Source organism: Sceloporus occidentalis, unplaced genomic scaffold, assembly GCF_023333645.1.
Source record: "Sceloporus occidentalis isolate IW3139 unplaced genomic scaffold, rSceOcc1.0.p SCAF_1, whole genome shotgun sequence".
Taxonomy (NCBI): domain Eukaryota; kingdom Metazoa; phylum Chordata; class Lepidosauria; order Squamata; family Phrynosomatidae; genus Sceloporus; species Sceloporus occidentalis.
In genome coordinates this window covers 121,591,328-121,615,066 of record NW_028316981.1, presented here as the reverse complement: position 1 = coordinate 121,615,066, position 23,739 = coordinate 121,591,328, and the positions used below count along the sequence as shown (strand labels likewise).

Sequence of the window (23,739 nt, the reverse complement as noted above, 5' to 3'; positions counted from 1 at the left end):
CATCCACACATGGTGATGGGAAATACTATAACATGGACAATTCTGACTTTAGTGCTCAGTTGTATGTCTTTGCTCTTTAGGATCTTATCTAGTTCTTTCATAGCTGCCCTCTGCATTCTTAGTTGTTTTCTGATCTTCTGAGTGCAGTCCCCATTCTACCAATGTTTGATCCTAGGCATTGGAACTCCTGAACTATTTCAATTTCTTCATTGTCTGGGTTGAATTTATGTATTTCTTCCATTGTCATTATTTTTTGTTTTCTTTATGTTCAGCAATAGGCCTACCATTGCGTTTTATTCTTTGACCTTCCTTTGTAATTGTTCCAAGTCTGTGGTGTTTTCCACTAGTAGTATGGTATTAAGAGCATCCATAGTTTTTCATGGTCTGTATAGTCAAACGCTTTGCTGTAGCCTATCAAGAGCCATGGTGATTTCTTTGTGGAATTTCTTCATGTACTCTGCCCCATCAGAGAGAAATTTTCATTGTGTCATATTACTCTATCAAATACACTTTTGGTTATGGTTTTATACCTGTTCTTCTCCAAACCATTATGTGACCATGTTACTTACAGGTCCATTTTGAGATCCCAGAGAAATAGGTCAGATTCATCACCCTAATCACTCACATGTAAAGCTTTGCCACCCTCCATGCCCCTTGATAATCTGTCTCCTTGCCTCCTCTCATCTCCTTTTTGACCACTCCTGTAACTTTTGTATACATTTTTCTATCTTCTCTTGGCTTCACTTCTGTGCTTTCTGCTGTACTGTTTACGTTTCCTTATTTGTCAAATGACCTCTTCTTTTTCTTCTGCCTCAGGGCCCTCTTTTGTAACAAATCCTTTCCTGAACTGTCTGAGATTCTCCTTATCTGCTCTCTTGAGTTACCCTTCAACTTTTACTTCATATCCATTACTCACCACTCTCCAGTTCTTTCTTCCCGGTTCAAAATGATGTAGTGATTGTACTATTTCCTGTCTTATGTAAATTTCCCAACCAGAATACTGTCCGTACTCAGCAGACGGAACCAACACCAAAAACTCAGCACTTCTGTTCCTTTAGCTCAGCGATAGTGAACCTCTGTTCTTGTGGATAGTGTTGGACTCTATTAGCCCCAGCCACCATGGTCAACTGTGCTGACATTTGGAGTTCAAGAACATCTAGAGCGCAAAAAGTTCCCTGCTGTAAATATTTAGTCAGATGCTTTCTAAATATTTTACATATGTATTTGTAACTCTTTTAATGGGGTCTCCACTGTACTTAACAGTTTAAGTTCAGACTAGTGTAGCTGCACTTGAGTCTCATTGTAAGGAATTTCAAAGGACATACTATAGCTTCAGACCCACTGATTTCAGTGGGACCTAGCTACTTCTGAAACCTATTCAATACACCAGACAGTCAAAGCTCATTTTCCAGTTAATATGCAGCCAAAACAACATGACATTATTTGACTTATATGCCACATGCCATCTCATCAGTACTCTAGTTCCTGGTCAGATTCCCCAGTTTTGTTTAGCCTTGAAATGACACACTTCTATTTTCTATTAATGTCACCTTACAAAATTCATTCTAGCACTCCTGGGTCATTTTGGGGGTTATTGTTCTGTTGTTTCTACAATATCAGCAAAGATTTCTAATAAGTGTCATAGTTCATAAGTGTATTCAGCTCCATCAGAATAATTAGCAGAAGCTGGAGCAATCCAGTCAAAGCTAAATATTGTTGTTGTTTACAATTTATGGTGACCCTAAGACGAACCTATCACAGGCTATTCTGTGGCTGAGAGTGTATGATTAATCCAAAATCTCCCAGTGTGTTTTCATGGCTGAGCAGGAAACTGAACCTTGGTCTTCAGAGTCATCATCCAGTGCTCAAATCACTGCACCACTCTGGCTCTCCAAAGCTAAATATATTGGCCTAAATCCAATTGCTAGTCCCAACTAAGGGAACCTATTGAATCAACACGACTGACATATGTATTAACATGCATGCATGTATATGTGTCTTCAAATCACCTGTCATCTTTCACTTATGGTGACCCCATAAATTTCATAAGGGTTTCTTGAGTAGATAGTACTGAGAGGTGCTTTTGTCATTTCCTTCCTCTGAAATATAGCTTACAGTACCTAGTATTCATTGACAGTCTCTCAGCCAGTTACCAGCCAGGGATGACTCTGCTTAGTTTTCAAGATCAGACAGGATTTAGTACCTTTAGGATATTTAAGATATGCATTGACATACTATTTAGCAATTAGCTCTGTGGGTTTGCTCTAATTGGAACTGGCAACTAGATTTAGGCCTTTTAGTCTCACTGATTTCAATATGTGTTAAGCATTTAAGCATGCTGCAATCTCTGGAACATAGAATCATAGAATCATAGAGTTGGATGAGACCACAAGGGCCATCCAGTCCAACCCCCTGCCATGCAGGAAATCTCAATCACATAAAAATGCTAAACTTTGGCTGTATTGTGTCCTGTGTTTTATCACCGTTGAAGCCAAGATAAATATTTTAAACACCCCTAAATGTTACACAATCTATTAACACTTATAAGTTTGTCTCATATTGATTACACTTTGACTAGAGGATTGTGTCCAATTCAAAGTAGACAAATTAAGTTTTTACCATTTAGAATCAAATGTCCCCAAAGGCGAAGAACCTTTCCTGAGCTGTACCTGCTTATAATGAGAAAAGGAAGCAGCAGCTATAGTGATCTTAATTTCAAGCAATTTCTTTCCCAGATACTAACCCATTGCTGGTCTGTGTTACTGACATGTAGCCTTTGTGATTTCTGTTATGACCACTGGATGTCTTCCAATTTTGTGGTGTGGGTTTCATTCTATGGCCTTGGATGGACGCTATCAGCCATAAGCCCAAAAGTAGCAGGTCATGTACCAAGGTACCAGTTTCATAGATCAAACAGATAATTTGGGGGCTGCAATCAATGAAAGATTCACACTTCTGAGACAGGAAAGCTAGGTGATTTATAGCAGGATGTTTTGCATCCAAGCTGGAGAGTCACTATTGAAATCCCATTCCCACCTTTGATACCCCTATCTTGAGTGATCTTTTCCATGCATATATATGTCCCTTTGATGTATCTTTGCCTCAGGCTATTTGTGGCCATCCTCCTCAGCGTTCCACAAAATAGCCGAATCCAACGATATACCATCCAATTGGACCATCCGGAGTCACCACACTTTAGTAAGTATCACCATTAGTGGAGCCTCTTGTCTATTCAACCGTTTATTCTGTAGTTCTTGTGTGTGCCCATGTGAGTGTGCTTGCATTGACGTGTGTTTCCCTCTTGAAATAAAAGACAGTTAATAGGAAGAATTCTGCCTCTGTGAATTGCCTATCCCTGCATCTCAGTATACAGGTGGGAAATTATTCCAAAAGGGCTGCTTATAACTCAGTCCAAGTAACTGAGCTAATTAAAATTCTCCTGGTTCATAGTTACATTTCCTTAAGCCACAGTGTGGTGTAGTGATTTGAGCATTGGGCTATGACTCTGAAGAGCAGGGTTCAAATCCCCTCTTGGCCATGAAAACCCACTGTGTGACCTTGGACAAATCACATTCTCTCAGCTTCAGAGGATGGCAAGGGCAAACCTCCTCTAATTTTGCCAAGAAAACCCTATGATAATTTCACCTTTGAGTCTCCATAAGTCAGAAACAACTTGAAGGCAAACAACATACACAACAGAGAAAGCATGATTCTTCAGACATTTTAGACTACTGTAGTTCTCATTATCCCTGAGCATTTACCATGCTGGCTAGGGCTAATGGGAGTTAGAGTTCAATAACACCTGGAATGAGAGAGTTTTCCCACTCTTATGCTAAATCAAAGAAGTATGAATGTCTGAAAAGACAGGTGTCAATGAAACAGATTGCTCATCATGTTGTAATGATCAGAGGAGCATTCCTGAATGCTTCTTAGCCCATTGCTGCCCTTAAATTCCTCTACTTGACCATCTGGCCTGCCAGAGAGCTGGGACTGTAGGACTGAAACACTCTTAAAGAATGTGGTTGTAGAATGAGCTGTCTCCAAGGGAATGATAGTCCAATGGCATGTGTCTCTTTCTGCTGAGCCTCTGTTCACTTCACTTCCCCTGCATTCCCCTTCTTAGCTGCTGCACCTGACACATGGCAACATCCCTTGCAAATTTGTCTTTGTCCAATACTGACAGGGCTTTCATGGAATTAACAAAGAGACAGTGTTGGGGCCCCTGTTTCCAAACTTGCATTATAGGGGCTGCCTGTCTGGTTAACACTGATTTAAAGTCGATGTTTGTTTTGATGTGTGTATTTTTTTTTAATTTCTTTTGCTTGCACCCTGTTGTAATCTGCAGTTGTTCCCAGGCATTCTTGATGGGCCTGGAGTCCTTAGACTGACAAAGGCACAGTCACTTAGCATTAATTCTTCCATGCACTCAGCAGCCAGTGCTCTCCTTTAGCTGTGGTGGGGCTGTGCTTCCCAGGCAAAACCAAGTCATCCATTGAAAAGAAGAGGGAAGAAAAGAGACATAATAGACTCTATTGAAGTGAGATTTGTCTCATGGGGTTGGAGGTGGGGCGATGGGGGTGTGGAGGGGCCTGAGAGCAGAGACTAAGGAGTGTCTCATGAAATTTGGGGTCAGGAAGTCTCACAAGGCTTTTGCGCTCTCTGTTTCAGTCACATGGGAATGCACATGGGGTGGGTGTTTTATCTCAAGGAATGAATGAGTCTGGGAAGATGAACAACTAGACATCTTTCACAGCCTGCTATCACTGCTGTGAGTATAATCTATCCATCTATACATATGCAGGCTCTGTACGATACCTGCTTTTCTTTTGGTGTGTCAGGTACAGAAAGATACCCATTTTACCCCAACCTGAATTTGCAACTGGATCTTGCAGCTAAATTCTAGTAGAATTGAAAAAGCCCAGTGTTAAGGCATTTTGGTATTGGAGTGCTGCGTGAAAGAAATTATGTGCCTATGCATGACAACAAAAAAGTAATTTCTAGGTTGTAAACAATGACCTATTTTAATGCAGTTGGAAGGTTATTTTATTTGGACTTTAGAGGTCATGCTGTCTGAAAGTTATAGTTGCAAAAGTAACTTCTTTAAATTTTATGCGAATTTAATGTTTGAAAAATTCAGACAGTATGTGAGCATTCTGAGCGGAAGTATCATGCTTGTCTGGTAGGAACTGGCTGATTTTCTTGTGTGGCTTCAAGTTGTTTCTGACTCATGGTGACCCTAACCTATCATGGGGCTTTCTTGGCAAGTTTCTTCAGAGGGGGTTTGCCATTGCCATCCTCTGAGGCTGAGAGAGTGTGACTTCCCAAGGTCACCCAGTGAGTTTCTGTTGCTGAGCTGAGATTCGAACTCTGGTCTCCAGAGTTCAAACCACTATGCCATATTGGCTGTCAACAGGCTGTGAATAGGAATAAATAAATCACATCTGAAAATAATGAGTAAGGGTGAAATCTAAGCCATGCCTGCACAGTCTCCCACGCCCTCTTCTCAGATGTACTGTTATAAGATCCCAAACAAGACATGGATGTCATAGAGACATCAGCCCTTCATAATCTAAGGTGGGGTGCTACACCTTGCCTTTTTTGAATTAATGCCATCCTGCTCATACTACAGGCCTCCACAACAAGATTGTCTTTGCTGCTCCAGTGTGATTGTCATCCTTATCATAATTGTTTTTATCATTATCTGTATTCCCACCTTTTAGCCAGAACTGAGATGTTGAGGCCAATGCTAGTGGCAGAGTCCACACAAAGGACTGATATATAATTATTTCCTCAGTCAAAATAATAATGATGATGATGTTCAGATTTTGCTATTAGCACTTCAAGTTCTTTGACATAAGGTACCTACATGCATATGATGACATTGACTTGATAGTAATGGAGCCACATTTGATGATATGTGGGCTGCTGGCACTCACTGATATCATCCCAAATAAATATGCTCTGAGCACCACTGATCAGGAACCAGAAAGCGGATTTATTCCAGAATATTTATTGTTTGTTTCACATAAGACTCTTTAGGGCCTTTACACTGGAGTATGTGTTGCATCATACAGGTGGTCTTCCCAGAGCCTTTTTCTTTATGTCTCCAAGTATACTTCAGAGGATCTCCTAATCCTCTAAATAGATATGGAGACAGGGCAGCGAGAATTACATGAAGTGGAAAGCAGAGTTCCTTGCATTTGCAGTTACCATTCCAACATCAAACACCACTGAGTACAACATATTGTCTCTTAATTTGGTGTATATGTGCACATCAGAATCACAAAGTAACATGGGCTCAAACCCTGGAGGTTTGATCACATTTGTGAGAATGTTAATATGGCAAGAATAGATGGCATTTGTGCAATTAAATGATGTAGTCAGAGGTCGCATTCTCCTCCAAGGAGAACTGGATGTGAACATTAGTGAGGCTTGGTCCTACATGCTCCCTCCTCCCCTCCTCTGCGTGAGAGAAGGAGATTAGAAGCATTCAGTTCTAGCTTACAGTTAATTCGTATTACTTTGTCCAGAAAGCAGGTTGCAAATCAGGTCAATTGTTAAGATAAAACATTTGAAGCCAAAATAAAATACACACATTGATAAATGTTCCTAGTTCAGAAGTAGCAAGTCCAGAAAAATTGTGTAAAATGGACGAAAGCCTGTTTCCATAACTGGTGGTTCTGTTCTGATTTGTTTGCAGATTTCAAGTTGTACTCATGGCAAAACCCATCTTCATTGTAGGAACTTTTCACAGCATTCGGAAATACAGTCGGCCCTCCATTTTCGTGGACTTGGAGTCCGTGTCCCTTGCCTGTTTGTGGGCGGCAAATGGAGGGGGTCAAAATGGGGTGTGTGCTGCTATTCAAGCCAATGGGGCTTGAATATTGGCAGTTTCCCATTTTTGTGGGGGGTGGGTGGGTCTGGAATGGATCCCCCGTGAAAACGGAGGGACGACTGTAATTGATTTTGAATTCAAATTGATTTTCTCACATTTCTTCTAGCTTTGTGCTGTTGTTTTCAAAAGAGGTGCTAATTTATTTCAAGGCATTTGGCAAAGTGTGTGAAATACATGAAGTGTGCAGCATGGGTAGATTGTCAGCGCTCCCTCTAATATTCATTGAAGAGGGATCCTAGTCTTTTTTTCCACATGCAACTCATGTGTTTTTTACAATGCAAAGTGCTGACCTTTGGGCACATTCCATTTATCTTGATGTCATATATGGGTGTATACAGGTGCCGGTACCGAAATGTAGCACATATCATAAGAAACTGTCATTGAGTAGCTTTTAGGGATTTCAGGGACTGTAATCCTATCCCTACTTATATGGGAGAAAACCCCATTGATTTCAATGAGGTTTAACAATTGAGTAGATATGTATAGGATTTTTCTGCTTACTAACCACTGTGCCACTTCCACACAGCACAAGTAGTATATAGGGGTAGCTCCTGTCAAAAAATGATTGATGACCCTTAAGCCCCGCCCCCTTGAATGATTTATGACCCTTTGGCCCCGCCCCTGACCACGCCCCCTTGAATGATTTATGACCCTTTGGCCCCCGCCCCTGACCACGCCCCCTTGAATGATTGATGATCATTTGGCCCCGCCCATGAATACTCCCGCCAAAAATGATTAATGACCCTTTAGCCCCGCCCCTGACCATGCCCCAAGAATGATTTATGACCCTTTGGCCCCGCCCTTGATCCCTCCCCTGACCCAGGGGTTCCCATTCACCCCCGCCCTTGAGATCACGTGACCCCCTGACCAATGGTTTGATCTCAGGAGAGCCACGTGGGCCGCGCTAGCCAACCAGTAGGCTGGCTGAAGAGAGCTCTAGCCCGTATCGAGAAGCGGCCATTCTATGCATGCCCAGACACGTTCTGCGCCGGCAACATGGAGACGCCGAGCACCCCACAGCGTTTGGCTAGACCTTCTACAAGCCGGAGAATCAAACCCACCAGAATACCATCCTGGCCAAACTACCACGGGTCTGCGGGCTTTAGTGACCCTCCCGGAGCGTTGAATATTTGGCCTAGAAAGGAATCCAAAGAGCCCGAAAAGACACCCAACATTATGGATTTCATTTACGATTCCTCAGAACTCGAGTGTGATTGCGGTTGCAATTTAAAATCCGTTCTCCAGAAGAAGGAGAAGAAGGACGTACCCGACACTCCACAGAGCCCTGACGAACCGGATGGCGCAGTACTTTCAAAACCCGCCGCTCAGATGGAAGAGGCCATGGAAGCGGGAGACCGTGACCCCCCTGTACCCTTGAGTATGGCTGACAAAGAGAATTGTGCACCAGAAGATTCTAAGGGGCTTCATGCTGTTTTGGACTCTGAGAAAGCTACCAGGCAGGTAAAAACCCAAACCTTTTTTTAAATTGGGGCTTCATGGATGGAGATCAAAATCAATAATGATTGTTTTTAAATTACAGAGGCCTGGAAGACACAGCTGTCAAGACGTTGCAAAATACATCGAAGGTCCTTGTAATATAAGTTTGCAGCCTACTACTGAATCTGCAGACATCAGAATGCAAAGCCTGGAACCTGCAACAATACCGCCCAGCAAAAGATGGTGGACTATGAAAACTATCTCTAGAAGCGTCATTTTTGTGGTTATAAGAAAACTAGTCGATGCACAATTAGGAAAAAATTGTTCTGCTTGTAAATCTACTGCACAGCAATCGTTAGAATTCCATTCCTGTATAAAAAGGGATAAAAAGATTCTTTCTAAATATGTGAGAGAGATATGCTCTAAAATCTGCTTTAAAAATTTAATACACATGATCATTGTAGTATCCTACAGTTTAAATCATATGATCTTGACAAAGAAAGGTATTGATTCTATATTAAATACTGTTTTGATTTTAAGTAAATCTGAACATGCTATGGATGTCTTAAAAGCATTATTGAAACCTTCAGACAAGGAAATTTTACAATATGTTGAAACTGTAATGAAACAAAGAGAACTTTCTATGATTTGTTCTTATGTCTTGAAATAAAAGTCTTGAAATAAATGCCTTTTTGAAACCACATTGCGATTTCGCCTCATGTTTGTGGCATGGGTGGTCAGATCTGTTTTTGGAGATAAGATTTCCAGACAGAATGGACCTGTCTGGTATGTGTTTGTACGATAAATCGTAAGGAGGGACGTGCAAGAATCTTGACCATTTCGAACAGACCCTCTTAAATTTATGGCAAGATCTGTTTTTTGGGACACCAGTTTTTTGTGAAGAGCAGTTCAGCAGAAGGGCATCAAAAGCCTTTTAATTAAAAGAATTAAAGCTAGCAGCAGAAGGGCATCAAAAGCCTTTTAATTAAAAGAATTAAAGCTAGCAAACCTGCAAATAAAACCTTTTGCAGAGAGTCAAATGCTTAGAGAATTGTGCTCTATGAAGAAAACTGTTATTCTACAAACTGAGCTGAACCACACCTTTCTTGCTGGCTGTGTTAAAATATTTTGTCTCTCTACTCTGCGTGTGTTTGTGGTGTCAATGAGGACTGTGTGCCTCATAATTTCTAATCCACAAATACTGCATATGAATGCCTGTAATAATAACTTTATTAGAAATGTGGTTGTAAAACAAGACATATTTAAAATCTTTCTAAAAATTAGGAACTAATTGTTTCTCACTGGCAAGAAGCAGCCTCAGGTGGCTGGAAAATGATTTTGGAAGCTGGTTTTATTGATATCTAGGAACATTTTAGAATGCATTGTTAATTCTCTATTACAGACCCCTAAGTTTTGCAGGGAAGGGGGCCATAGGTTGCAAATCATCAGAGTCACAAATAAAGAATATTTCTTTAGTCCTATGAAATAATGGTTTTGCTTTTGTGTGGGTGATAATTTCTAACCCACAAGTACTATTTATGAATGCCTGTTAATTAGAATTATTAGAAATCTAAACCATTTAAAGGTTTAGAAAACAAGACATATTTCAATACTTCCAAAGCCTTTGAACTAATGCCATCAGATGTTCATAATAACAGCCATAAATTTAATGAAAAGGGGTCATTCTTCCTGCAACTATGGACTATATTGTACCAAATCTGCAAAATATTACAGAAGTTAACTAAATCTGAACACGCAAATTATGTTTGAAATGTCTGTTGAAACATTCAGACAAGGCAATTTTACAATATGTACAATCTGAAATAAAAACCTATTTCAATGTCTTGAAATAAAAGTCTTGAAATAAATGCCTTTTTGAAACCACATTGCGATTTCGCCTCATGTATGTGGCATGGGTGGTCAGATCTGTTTTTGGAGATAAGATTTCCAGACAGAATGGACCTGTCTGGTATGTGTTTGTACGATAAATCGTAAGGAAGGACGTGCAAGAATCTTGACCATTTCGAACAGACCCTCTTAAATTTATGGCAAGATCTGTTTTTTGGGACACCTGTATTTTGTGAAAAGCAGTTCAGCAGAAGGAACAATCTTTGTGTCACAAAGATGACCCCTACTGGGGGAAACTACATACTCCTTGTAATTTGTACTTTTTAAGAAATATGGTTCTAAAACAGTATATATATATATATATATATATACACCTTTTTAGAAACTAAACCATTTAAATGTTTAGAAAACAAGACATATTTCAATACCTTCCAAGAACCTTGGAGCTAATACCATCAGATGTTCATAATAACAGTCTATTCATCCTACAGCAAAGAATTTTTGGAGGGGCCTAGAGTTTGCCGAAGTACTTTAATTTTTAATTAAAGGAATTAAAGAGAGGGTCATATATTCTATGAAATCTGCCAATAAACGTTTTTCAGTGCAGCCAAATGTTAAGTCTTGGTCTTTAGAACTCATGAAAAATGAAATTGGTGTTCTGGCAAAGAAAAAATGTGATGTGTGAATTCTGTTTTAACATAACTTAATTCCTGCCTTTCAAAGAGGCACGTCAAAAAGTATCTGGTTTTGCACGACTGGTTTTCTGGCACTTCAAAAGAATCGTGACAAGGGATGTCTATAATTTAAGTTATAGGTCTGGTATGTCAGATAGTGTCCAAAATCCTATAAAAGATAGGCCTTTTCGGGTTTAAACACAGCAAGTTCCTCGACACTTGACTGTCTGCAGAAAGGTGCTTCGTCTTAAATATACATCTGAAAATTGGGTGAGTATATTTGCCTCTTTCCCTCTCCCTCTCTCTATTTTTTCTCTTTCTCTCTGTGTTGCTTTGTTAAAAGTGGTCTCTTCCAACTCTATGATTCTATGATTCTAAGTTTTATAAAAGGTGTCCATGCAGTAACTTTAAAACATAGACAGGACCTGTTTGTGTTTCTCTACTATATGTATGTGTTTCACTAAAATTCATTAATGTGTTTCATAAAAATTAAGTCTGCAAAGATACTTTGCCCCCCCCCCTCTCTGTGTGTGTGTGTGTGTGTGTGTGTGTGTGTGTGTGTGTGTGTAAAAACATTTTTCTTTTATTCTCTGCTTATTTAAGAGCTGTTTTTAAAGTGCAATGTATTTCATTTAAATTAAGTGTTATTTTGTATAAGGATATTTTTGCCTCTCTGTGTGTTATGCCTAGGTAACAGAACTTTTCTTGTTTCTCTGATTTTGCATTCTGTGTGTCTTTTCTGAGCTCTACAGACACTCTGTGTGTGCTTAGACAGAGTGGCACTGTCTCAACCTTTTTGTCTCTTCCTCCACTTGAATGTTGTTTTTGCATCCTTCTCTGACAAGCACAGTCTATCTGTCTATATCAAAAGAGGGGTTTGTGAAGGAGTGAACCCTTCCTCCTCTCATCTTTGCTAAAGACTCTTTGTCTCTGTGTAACTTGCTCCTTTCTGTTTAAATCATTATTATTATTGTGTTGCTCTTCTTAAAAGTTTTTCTAAAACGTGTTATTCTAATAACCCTGTGCATATATAAATATATATATATATATATATATATATATATTCTGTTAAAGTTAAAATTTCAAAGTTTAAAACATGGGTTTATTCAGAGGCACATGCCCCCACCCCCACCCCACCCCGCTGTTAAAATAACACTGTTCCAAGCATTCATTCTCCCTACATGTTTTTTATGAAACAAAATATGTCTTGCATTATCAATTTAGTCAGATCAATAATAAACCATAGGCAGGTTTGTGTAATCATTATTATTTGCCTAACTGTTTAAAAGTGTAAACTTTGGTTTTTAATCTCTCTTTCTGTGCTGCTATGATTTAAAAAGCATCATCATTATTATGTGTGTGTGTGTGTGTGTGTGTGTGACTTTGCTCTTGTTCAAAGTTTTTATAAAATGTGTTCATGCATTAACTCTGTGCATATTTATATTTCTTTTCATTTATTTTCTGATTTAAGGAATGCTTTTAAAGTGCAATGAATTTTATTTAAATATTTCATTTAAAGGTTTTAAATCACATGGGCCCTGCTGATTGAAATGAAAATATTGCCCTTACACATTCAATATTAGACAGTTTGATAAATAAATCATAGTTAGGGTGTATTCATTCATTGTCTTCTGATCTAAGTTCCCCTCATCTGTGTGTGTGTGTGTGTGTGTGTGTGTGTGTGTGTGTGTGTGTTTAAAAATAATTTTCTTTTACTCTCTGCTTATTTAAGAGTTGCTTTTAAAGTGCAATGTATTTCATTTAAATTAAGTGTTATTTTGTATAAGGATATTTTTGCCTCTCTCTCTGAGTTATGCCTAGGTAACAGAACTTTTCTTGTTTCTCTGATTTTGCATTCTGTGTGTAAAATGTGTTCTGTTATTAACTCTGTGCATATTTATATTTCTTTTCATTTATTTTCTGATTTAAGGGATGCTTTTAAAATTAATCATTCAAAGAGTTTTTCTTTTTTGCAAAGGAACAATGGTTTTATGAGAGACACACCACCGGCTTTCGGGCCAAATTCACCACAAACACACACTCTTTGTTTTTACAAAATGACACTGCGCATGATCCCTGGATGTGTACTAACATGTCTCAACATGTTACCCTGAAGATAAGAGTGCGTCATTTCCCCAGGATATGACCCCAAGCTTATCCTTGTACATTCAGCGCAGCACTACCCATTTGTCTTTACACTGCTGTTGGTAAAAATGTTGTATATGCTTTTCAGATTTATCTCAAAGCTTCTGAGACATATATTTTGAAACAAACGCCATGGCATCATCAAAACAAACAGGTAAAGAGGTTTTCTTTTAGGGTTAACCTTGGAAAATTACAGAGGTTCCAAGATGTGCCTGATGCTAAACTGCACCCCTCCTTTCCTATTAGGAATGGGCATAGAAAAGGCTTGTCAATATGTGGACAGTGATGATTCCGATTTCGGTAAGTTATATTTATATATTTTATAGGAGGATGGTTAAGGTGTATTATGAAGAACCTACTAATGTGCATCAGTTCTTGCAGCGGGCATCTCTAAACCTCTAAGCACGCCATGAAACCAAGTGAAAATTAAATGATTCTGGCGCGTGTTTTTGAAGACTATCATATATTTCATTTAAAGGTTTAGTTAACATTATTATTATTATTATTATTATTATTATTATTTTCTTAGCTCTTTCAGAAGTTATGGACAAGACCTTGAGGGCTGAAAATCAAAGAAAGGCTTTTTGTGAGTATGGGCGTTTGGGAATATAGCATGTATAGTCTCTGAAAGGTCTATGTAATTGCATTATTATTATTATTTATTTTCCATGCTTTTTCAGCAGGCAGCTCTAAGCCCAAGTTCTTGACAGCAAGTGAACAGGGAGATTTGAAGAATGCAGGTGGGTGTGGGTTTAAGGACATAGCATGTATAGTGTCTGAAAGGTCTATGTAATTGCATTATTATTATTATTATTTATTTATCTATTTATTTTCCATGCTTTTTCAGCAGGCAGCTCTAAGCCCAAGTTCTTGACAGCAAGTGAACAGGGAGATTTGAAGAATGCAGGTGGGTGTGGGTTTAAGGACATAGCATGTATAGTGTCTGAAAGGTCTATGTAATTGCATTATTATTATTATTTATTTATTTATTTTCCATGCTTTTTCAGCAGGCAGCTCTAAACTTAAGGACACCATAAGGACAAGTGAACAGAGAGATCTGAAGAACGCAGGTGGGTGTGGGTTTAAGGATATAACATGTATAGTCTCTGAAAGGTCTAGTTCATTGCAATATTATTATTATTCTTATTATTTATTTCCCTTGCTCTTTCAGCAGGCAGCTCTAAGATTCTGGACAAGAACTCCATTGAAACTCTGACACCAAGTGGAAAGAAAAGAAAGATCTTTGGTGAGTATGTGCATTTAAAATCATTATTACTGTACTTGAAATGCCCAATATTTCTTTTACAGGAAAAGATATAATGAGGGAAAAACACCATTTAAATGGTTGCTCTTTCCATGTTTGAATACAGTGTGTGCTACAAATGGAGTAGGGACCCTATTTACTGATACCTTTCTTCTTCTTCTTTAGACAATAAAGTTCAAAAGGGAGAAGACCCTGAGAGCAGACCTCCCAAGAGACAAAAACATGATGAGGATCTTCTTGAAGAATTTGCTTTCAAGTACAAGACAATATCTGACTGTTTTATTCATTTACAAAGAGCCGCACAGCAAATGCGGATACATCGCGACACGTTGAATAGGCTTGCAGCTAATTCACAGTGTACACGTGCAGATCTGGAGGCTATTGTGAAGGCCATTAAAAAATACTGTAACTATGTGGTCTGTGGTGACACACCCTTTGAAAATGTTCAAGTAGGTGGGGGAAGTTCTAATTGTCAAAAGGGCAGAAAAAGAAAAAAGTCTATCAAAGAAATGATGTATTGGAGAAAAAGAGCTATTAGAATATTAAACAGAGCAAGAAAGACACTTGTTATATCTAGGAAGGGAGCAAAGAAAAAACGTAAACATAGGGCTTCTCAGGCTGCTGTACAACATTCTGAAGGTGTAGGGGCACCTCCAGCCCCTCCCACTCCTCCACGCCCACGCTCACCTCCACCCCCACCACCAAACAGCCCCGAAGCTGCACCCTTTCCCCCGACCCCACCCCCCTCACCCCCTCCAGTTCAGCCACTGCCACGCCCTCCAGGCCTGCCTCCAAATAACCTCCAAGGTGAACACCAAAATCTACTTCCAACACCTCCTCCATCTCCAGACCTGCCCCCAGCACCTCCCACCCCTCCACCCCCTGCCCCTCCTACTCCTCCACCCCCCGCCCCTCCCACTCCTCCACCCCCACCCCCACCTCCAGAAAATCATGTCTTTGCAGAAAGGGTTAGAGGTTGGGAATGGTTTAACAGGAGGTATCAGGCTATCAATATTGCAGAAGAATTCCGATTTGTCAATTTAGAACATATCAGATCATATTCAGAGGCTATAGCTGCTGTCCATCAGGCTATCCAAGAGGTTCTGGATCGGGCAATTTTTAGAGCGGGGCCTGGGGATTTTATCCAACTAAGACTACAAGATGCAGGTTTAGCAAACCCTCTGTTTTCAGTGCAAAGAGTCAGGGATCTTATGAATGCTGAGGATTTTTTATCTCACATAAGTAACCTCCTGCAGAGTAATATGGACATCTGTGCACAGGGAACACTCCGATTGGTTATCACTATTGTGCGAGCTCCTCAAGGAGGGGGCCGTTCCAGATCTATAGATTCTATACCTTACAGCTCAATTATTGCTAAAAAGAAGCAGCATCTGGTGGATCCTACTAACTTAGGCACTAATTTATGTTTTGCTGCAAGCCTTGTGGCAGTAATGGCTAAGCAGGTTCCCACAGATGTAGAAATGCTGAGAGACGCTGCTAAATTACACCAAGAGCTGGGATGGTCTGACCAGAAAAAAGTATCCCTTAGTGATATTTCATTTGTTGAAGAGCATTTAAAGTGTAACATCCATGTTGCCCTTTACTCTGACAAGGGCTGGGGGCTTTTTAAGACACAGAAAATCCAATATCCAGAAACATACACGGTTTTGCTACATGAAGATCATTTTTATGGAGTCCTCAATGTGAAAGGTCTGTTTGGAAAGAGGAATCTCTGTTTAATATGCAATACTTTATTTACCCACAATCATTCATGCCTTTACTATTGCAGATTGTGTAAAGAACGTGATTGTGCTTCTAAAGTAGATGAAATGGAAAGATGTTTTAGGTGTAAGTTAAACTGTAGATCCGGGGCCTGCTTAAGGAGGCATAGAAAACTAGCCTTGGAAGGAAAAGTCAGATGTGTTCCTAAAACTTTTTGTGAGAAGTGTGGCCGTTATGTCACATTTGACCATGATAAAAGCGAATGTAGAGGGGTGCTGTGCACACTTTGTTGGGGTCCTATCCTAAAGGATACTAAACATCTGTGCTACATGCGCCCTATAAAATATCCAAAAACATCAATCCAGTATATCTTTTTCGATATTGAAACCCACCAGGGTACAGGTGTCCATGTTCCTAATTACTGTTTTGCCAAAGCCTTTGAGGGGGAAACTGTGGAGTGTTTAAAGGATGACGGGGGAATGAGTAAAAAGAAGAATAAGGGTGGTAAGAAAGGAAAAGCTAATCATGCAAAACTGCGTGATGAAAATGAGGTGTTACAGCCTGAGTGGGGCCCTGCAGGACAGACTTGGGAATTTAAGGGGGAGGATTGCATGTCTGAGTTTATCAAGACATTCATAACTGATGGCAAATTTGGGGGTACCACGTTTATAGCCCACAATTCAAAGGGGTATGATTCCTATTTTGTCCTCCAAGAATTGGTCAAAGAAAAGGTGGACGTTGATATTATTGCTCAAGGGGGTAAACTGATATGTGTAAAAGTGAAAGGTGTAGATCTAAAATTCATTGATTCACTTAGTCACCTACCCATGGCTCTAGCACGACTCCCAAAGGCCCTGGGCTTTGATGAATGTAAGGGATATTTCCCTCATTTTTTCAACACCCCTGAAAACTGGGATTATGTCGGCCCTATGCCTAAACCTGAGGATTACGGTGTGGAAACCATGATGCCTGGGGCAAAGGAGGCTTTTTTAGCATGGTATGAAGACAACAAAACAAAAACCTTTGACATGCAGAAAGAGCTGGCCTTTTATTGCCAGCAAGATGTCAATATTCTGGCACAAGCTTGTGCCAAATATAGACATGAGATCATTAATCTGACAAAAGTGTACAAGAAGACAGAAACAGGGGAGAAAGGATGGGTAGCCATAGACCCTTTACAGTACCCGACCCTGGCTAGTGTGTGTTTTGCGATGTACAAGTTTAATTTTCTAGAGGAAGATCAGATTGCAGTTCCCCAGCCTGATAGGTACCATAATTATTGCAAGCGATTCTCAACCCCTGCAATCCAATGGCTTTCGTACCTTGAACACAAAGAGAACATTCAGATTCAGCATGCCCTAAATGGTGGAGAAGTAAAAGTCGGCAACTATTATCTTGATGGCTATGCTGTCATAGAAAATAAAGAGACAGCCTTTGAATTTAACGGCTGTTACTGGCATGGTTGCCCTTTATGTTATTCTCCAGACGGCTGGAACTCGCTTCTGGGGAATACATTTGAGTTTCTTTACAATGCTACCCAGCAAAAGGCAGCTGAACTGAAAAGCAGAGGGTATGAGGTCCGGTCAATCTGGGAACATCAGTGGACAGCCCAGCAAAAAACAGATGAGCATCTGAAGCAATTTCTTGCTGAAGCTGAATTTCCACCTGCCTTAGAGGCCAGGGATGCTCTCTTTGGTGGTCGTACAAACGCTATCTGTCTGTACTACAAGCCCAAAGAGGGTGAGGAAATTAAGTATTATGATTTTACCAGTCTGTACCCCTATGTCAACAAAACTAAAGTATATCCTCTTGGACACCCTCAAATCATTTATGAGAATTTTCGACCGCTCTCAGAGTATTTTGGCTTAGCCAAGCTTAAAATACTGCCCCCTCGTGGTTTGTTCTTTCCTGTTTTGCCCAGTAGAATCGGTGGAAAGCTCATGTTTGTACTGTGTGCAACTTGTGCAGAACATCGCCAGCAGGACCCCTGCAATCATACAGATGAGGAAAGGTGTTTGTTGGGAACTTGGTGTACTACAGAGCTGAATGTAGCTATAGAAAAGGGTTACAAGGTGATGAAAATCTATGAAGTGTGGAACTTTCAACGCCGGTCAGGGGGTTTATTTGAAGAATATATTAAATTACATCTTCGCCAGAAACAGGAGGCATCAGGATTTCCCCACTGGTGTGTTACTGAAGAAGACAAAAATAAATACATAGCTGATTTTGAGGAAAAAGAGGGGGTCCTTTTGCGCAGGGAAGAAATCGTTGTTAATCCTGCAAAGCGGCAGATTGCCAAATTGTTTTTAAATTCCTTGTGGGGAAAATTTGGCCAGAGAACGAACCTGACTAACACACAGGTGGTGAGGGATCCTGATGAATTCTTCAATCTTGTATTTTCTGATGCTTACAATGTTTCGATGTTTGAGTTCATTGATGAAGAGGCTGTTTGTGTGTCCTGGAAAAACTCTGCTGACCGCATAACAACCGCAGGTAGAAAGAATGAGTTCATTGCCTGTTTTACAACCGCTTATGCTAGAATTGAACTTTATTCTTTGTTAGATAAGCTTCAAGAGAGAGTTCTGTACCATGATACAGATAGTGTCATCTTTGTGAGTAGAGAGGGAGAATTTTCCCCCCCTCTTGGGGATTACCTGGGCGATCTCACCAGTGAAATCCCCCCAGATCAACGTATCACAGAATATGTATCAGCTGGACCCAAAACCTACGGGTACAAGCTTTCGGGGGGTACAGCGTGCTTGAAGGTCAAAGGGATCACACTGAATGTCGCTAATTGTGAAAAAATTAATTTTGACAGTCTGAAGGACCTGGTGTTTGACTACACCTCAGACAGAGAGAAAGGAGGTGCTCATGAAATAGTGGTGCAGCAACAAGGGATTGTTAGAAATAAACGTCAGTGGTCTATCCACACAAAAGAGCTAAAGAAAACTCAAAGAGTGGTTTATGACAAGAGAGTGATTACTGAAGAGTTTAAGACTCTCCCTTACGGTTATTGAATATGTCTACGCGGTGGCAACACCCCTTCTCAGCTATTCTAGCAGGACCGAGCAACTGTGGAAAAACTGTATTTGTAAAAAAGATGTTGGATAACGCTCACAGTCTGTTTTCAGTGCAACCTGAGAAAATTTTGTGGTGTTATAGCTGCTGGCAACCTTTGTACCAAGAACTGCTATGTAAATACCCTTTTATTCAATTTGTAGAGGGTATGCCTGATAACTTTGATAATGAAGATTTGTTGCCCATGAAAAAAATAAAGTTCTTAGTGATAGACGATCTAATGCAGTCTTGTGATACTTCAAATATTGAAAGACTGTTTACAGTCCACGTTCATCACAGGAACCTAAGTGTTTTTTTCATCACACAAAATATTTTCTGCAAGGGAAAAAGCTTCCGGACCATCAGCTTAAATGCAAAATACATGGTGCTGTTTAAAAACCCTAGGGATAAATTACAAATTGCAACTTTAGCTCGTCAGATGTACCCAGGGAACACTAAATTCTTCATGGAAGCCTTTGCGGATGCAACAAGCAAACCCTTTGGTTACCTGATTATTGATTTGCAGACTAACACCCCAGAATCTTACAGGTTACGAACGGGCATTTTTCCTCCAGACTGGCCTGTAGTGTATACCATGAAGAAAGGTGCCAGTGGTTACAAAAGGCTTCAGCTTTAATTCCCACATCATATTGCTCCCACCACCCCCTTCGGGTCAACATGTCCGGGCGTGTGAAAAGAAACCTTGCTCTCTTAAAACTGCTCATTAAGATGCCCCCACCCCAGAGGAAAGCTTTTTTATGTACAGCCTCAAATGACCTGGTTGCAGCCATCTCAGAAATAGCCCTGAACGCTTTAAAAGGCAACATTCCCTTATCTCCTCATCAGGTGCGTGTACTGAGAAAGAGGCGCCATCTTATTAAAACCCTGGGTAACAAGCGAGTCTCGCTGAGAAGGAAAAAAGTCTTGGTGAAGCAGTCTGGGGGTTTTCTTGGACCGCTGTTAAGCTTTGCTGTACCCCTGATAACCAGCCTTTTAACTAGGCAGTAATGGAATATGCCGAAAAGATGTATTTGGTCCCTAGCCATCAGTTAGAACAGTTAAAGGGCTCATCTCCTAAGGATGAAAATATCAGAACTAAGGCCATATATACCCTGGATGCTGAGATGCAGAGGATTCTTCAAAGGACTGACTTAACAGAGTATGAAAAAGCAAAACAATATGACAGTTTGCTTCAAAGGTATTTGACTCATGTCAGACAGAAGGAAGCAGAGAAAGAAAATATAAATCTAATTCTGCCTGAAATGCAGCAGCACCCTGAAAACGGGTTGACCAACTCCTCTGAGCCCCTGTTTCAAGAAATCCTGGAAAGCCTGCCTGCTAGATACAAGAATGCAGCAAGGGTGTTGTTAACCAAAATGAAGCAACACAAGAGTATTTCTTCATGGAATGACAAAGGATCCTTTGTCTATAAAGGGGAACCTGTGGCTGGGTCCAATATGCTGGATTTAGTCAAGGGGATCACTCAGACCCATGCTTTACCAGCCAAACATGTTCCAAAAGGCTGGGATGTTTTCATGAGGGCCATGGCAGAGCTCAATGTCCCAACGTCTGTGGTTGGGCACCATGCCAACAGAGAATTTTTGGACAATCTAAAGAACCCCAATGACGCCACTCCGGTGCTGTTTCACACCCCCAAGACCTCCCGCAGGGCTTTGAGAAAACAGAGACAGTCTAGTACAGCTAAATGGCTCCATTTATGATTCTCCTGATGCTTTTTCATAAAGAGAAATAAATAAGTTAAAATTATCACTTAAGTCTATGTTTTTATTTTAGTTAAAAGAAAAACACAAACAAGAAAAATTCTTTAAAATCCTTCCTAGAGGATCTATTTATTGACAAGAACGTTTATGAAAAGCGTTGCAGGTTATACATCCTTGGGCTGGTTGAAACATGTTTGGGACAAGTCTGGGCATGTATGAGACAAGCCTTGGCATGTTCCTCTTTGTTTTTACATGTTCAACCACCATTTCATCATTGCTTTGCAGGTCGTGAGAATATAATTCTTGAATATTTTTAAAAGTCAGGCCTTTACAGCGATGCTGAAGGAAAAACACACAGTGATAACCACACACCACAGAGTCTGAGGCTTGCACTGCTCTGGGCTGAAACATAGTTTTGCTGGCGTTTTTTCTTAAAAATTTAACGATGGTTTTAGGAAAGAGCGGGTGGTCGGGAGGGTGTCCGTAGGAGTCAAAAAATTCACCGGTATTTTCTTCTGTTAAGTAGATAGCCAACCAGTGTTCTCCAGGGAGATTGTGGGGGTGAGTGTTGATGACTAGACAAACAGGTCTTTGTATCAGCTTCTCTCTAGGGAGCATGTCACACGGGAAGACTCCATAGAACGGCTTTCGAGTATAAAGATTTGAAGAAAGGATGCGGGTTAATTGCACGCTGTCCATGTTACATATAATCATACAAGACGTTTCTCCTGTGATTTATCTCTATCACATTGTCAAAAACACCATATACGATCATGTTCACGGTAGTGGGCAGAGGTTTGGCGAACCGGAATTCAGCCCTCAGGTTGCCGGTTTTGATCAATGAATAATGATCTCCGCCTTCTTGGTCTGGGGTAAGGTCAAATGCAAAAAGCGTGTAACCTCTTGCATATTCGTCACGGTTGATTAAAAGAGATCGGTCTTTCATATGCTTGCCTGCTGTCTGCACCAAACTCATGTATTCCCTGACACAGTTTCCATCTTCAAAGTTGGGTTGAAATGGCTTTGTGGGGTTCTGCTCTCCATCCAAATACAGCGCAGCAAAATTGATGTCGTAATGCTTAAAGTTAAAGGGGTTCTTGTTGTAAGTTCCACTGAAGGCGTCGTTGTCCACCAAGCCTATAATCACCTGCTTGGGTAATTGACCCAAAAAGAGATTCTCCTGGTTGGTGACACGGCTGCCTCTCGGGATACTAAACACTTTCATGCTTACACGGTCCACAGGGTATTTGGCGTTGCATGTCAGCAGAGCTTCTGCATGCCCTAGCCGTACTCCCGGTGACACTCTCACCTTCTTCACAAAAAGGGACGCTGATAAAATTTGCAGTTTGTAACTGCTGTCTGCATCGTCGGTCATTAAGCAGAAAGGATCTTTGTTGCGTGTGAGTTTGATTTTTACATCCACCCCATTTAGAAGCAGTTTCTCCTGAAAAAATAGGTCTGTGTGGAGATGTCCCAGCAGATCTAGTTTTCTGCTTCCACGTGTCAGGTTTGCTCGTTCAATAAAGCCGTGATTATTCCCCTCCAGATCTGCCGATTCATGCTCTCCAGCGGTATCTTTATAGAACAACCCTGTAGAGAATTGGGTGGCTAGAGTGTCTTCACTGTAGTTCAGCACAGATTCTATGAAAGCACGGTAAGGGTAACAGTTATTGCTCTGGCTGATCAGCCTATCGCCCAAAACCACATCCAGCTGACTAAAAATGGAGGCTATAGGATAGTTCACCAATCCAACTTCGGCAGTTGCAGGAATGTTTGTATTATCATCCTTAGTAATCTTACAGGTTAGATATAAGAGCGTATTATTGAGATCCATATAATCTTCACCATTTCCTGCAATGAAAAAATCTAGCGGCGCAGATTCTGTCAGAGCCGTCAAGGGGGGCACCTCAATATACAAACTTTTCTCGATACTTGTCTGTGTAGGTCCAATAGTAAACAGGTCTAATTCAGATTTTGTGCATTCTTCAGATCCGCTGTGGATAAAAGCCATGGTTTTAGTTTAAAATATATCTCTCTTAGACCGTGCGCGAGGCCGACTCCTCCTCTTCCTTACAGCTCTCCGCTTCTGAGTTTTCTTTCTGCTTACACGTTTTCTTTTAAGGGCTCGGGGAGGACCTGTTAACCTCACCCGTGATGCTTTTCTTTTTTGACGATGCCTTCTTTGAAGATACATCAGGCCTGAGCCTTCTTGTGGAGTTGTGGGTTTCATTTTATTCATAACTGCCTGAGTAACTTCACCGACCACATCTGTAGCAATATTCTGCATGGCTGTTTTAACGTGGGGTTTCATTATGTTCAGACCTCTTTTCAAAAGTGGACCTGCTTTTCTGAAAAGGCTTCTGAAAATCCCACCAAGCCCAGATCCGTACATTACAGGGGTTCCATGGTACCCTGGAAGACCGTTACCGGCTTGGACCCTGTAATAATCTCTATAAAGGGCAGGGTCGCCATATGTTTTCACAAATACCATCTTTAAAGCTTCAGTATTCTCCTGGGGCGGAAATGTAGTTTCACAAGCACCTTACCCGAGCGAAATGGCACTTTTTTGTTCTGGTCTGACTTTATCTCGATGGTGATGGTGTCAATGTGATGCTTACTTACAGGGATGTAGTGAGGCTTATCATAAACAATATTGACACATTCGTCGCTCTGTCCACGTACAGGGATGCAGCGCAACAGCGGGACATAGAAGTCTCCCACGATCTGATGCTCCACTATATCGGTGTACACATATAAGGTGTTGAAACCAGCCGTGATGTCTGCTTTGAAGGGGGGAGTTTTGGTATGACGGTTGGGTACTAATCCTAACATGTTAGCTAGTCTCCCTCCAGCCTGGATTGTGTATGGCCCATTTGTTTTTAGCCTAACCTTTCCGGTCACACGGTCATAGTGAAGAAGCGCTTCAGGGGGGTCAGGACCTCTTGATATCAGGTTATTCATAACTTCAAGAAGTAC

General features: G+C 40.7%; 2 protein-coding genes across 7 annotated transcripts in view; one reads left to right on the top strand and one right to left on the bottom strand.

Annotated features, from left to right (window-relative positions):
* The window catches only part of RNF222 (ring finger protein 222), a 77,858-nt gene that overhangs the window by 1,316 nt on the left and 52,803 nt on the right, over positions 1-23,739 (top strand). Inside the window, exons 2-9 of one of the 6 annotated variants that reach the window (XM_089533886.1) lie at positions 13,088-13,153; positions 13,246-13,299; positions 13,529-13,585; positions 13,680-13,739; positions 13,847-13,906; positions 14,007-14,069; positions 14,171-14,245; positions 14,429-19,175. The exons of 1 other annotated variant lie outside the window; for it this stretch is intronic. In XM_089533886.1, coding sequence (XP_089390012.1) covers positions 13,132-13,153; positions 13,246-13,299; positions 13,529-13,585; positions 13,680-13,739; positions 13,847-13,906; positions 14,007-14,069; positions 14,171-14,245; positions 14,429-19,002 — 4,965 coding nt within the window. In that variant the 5' untranslated portion in view covers positions 13,088-13,131 and the 3' untranslated portion in view covers positions 19,003-19,175. Of the gene's footprint in view, positions 1-13,087; positions 13,300-13,528; positions 13,586-13,679; positions 13,740-13,846; positions 13,907-14,006; positions 14,070-14,170; positions 14,246-14,428; positions 19,176-23,739 lie in introns of those variants that run through there. 4 more of the 6 variants (XM_089533864.1, XM_089533856.1, XM_089533875.1 and 1 more) reach the window with 4 other exon arrangements.
* Positions 21,464-23,595, bottom strand: LOC149322057 (uncharacterized protein F54H12.2-like). The gene is made up of 2 exons (XM_089522596.1): positions 23,310-23,595; positions 21,464-22,614 (listed from the first exon to the last, which is right to left on the bottom strand). Exons 1-2 carry the CDS (start codon positions 23,593-23,595, stop codon positions 21,464-21,466), a joined length of 1,437 nt encoding a protein of 478 aa, XP_089378722.1.

Coding starts and splice junctions, on each gene's coding strand:
- LOC149322057 (XM_089522596.1), bottom strand. CDS start 23,595: ATGTTAGGATTAGTACCCAACCGTCATACCAAAACTCCCCCCTTCAAA. Junction 22,615..23,309: donor AAAAGTGCCATTTCGCTCGG/GTAAGGTGCTTG, acceptor TTTTCATTGCAG/GAAATGGTGAAGATTATATG.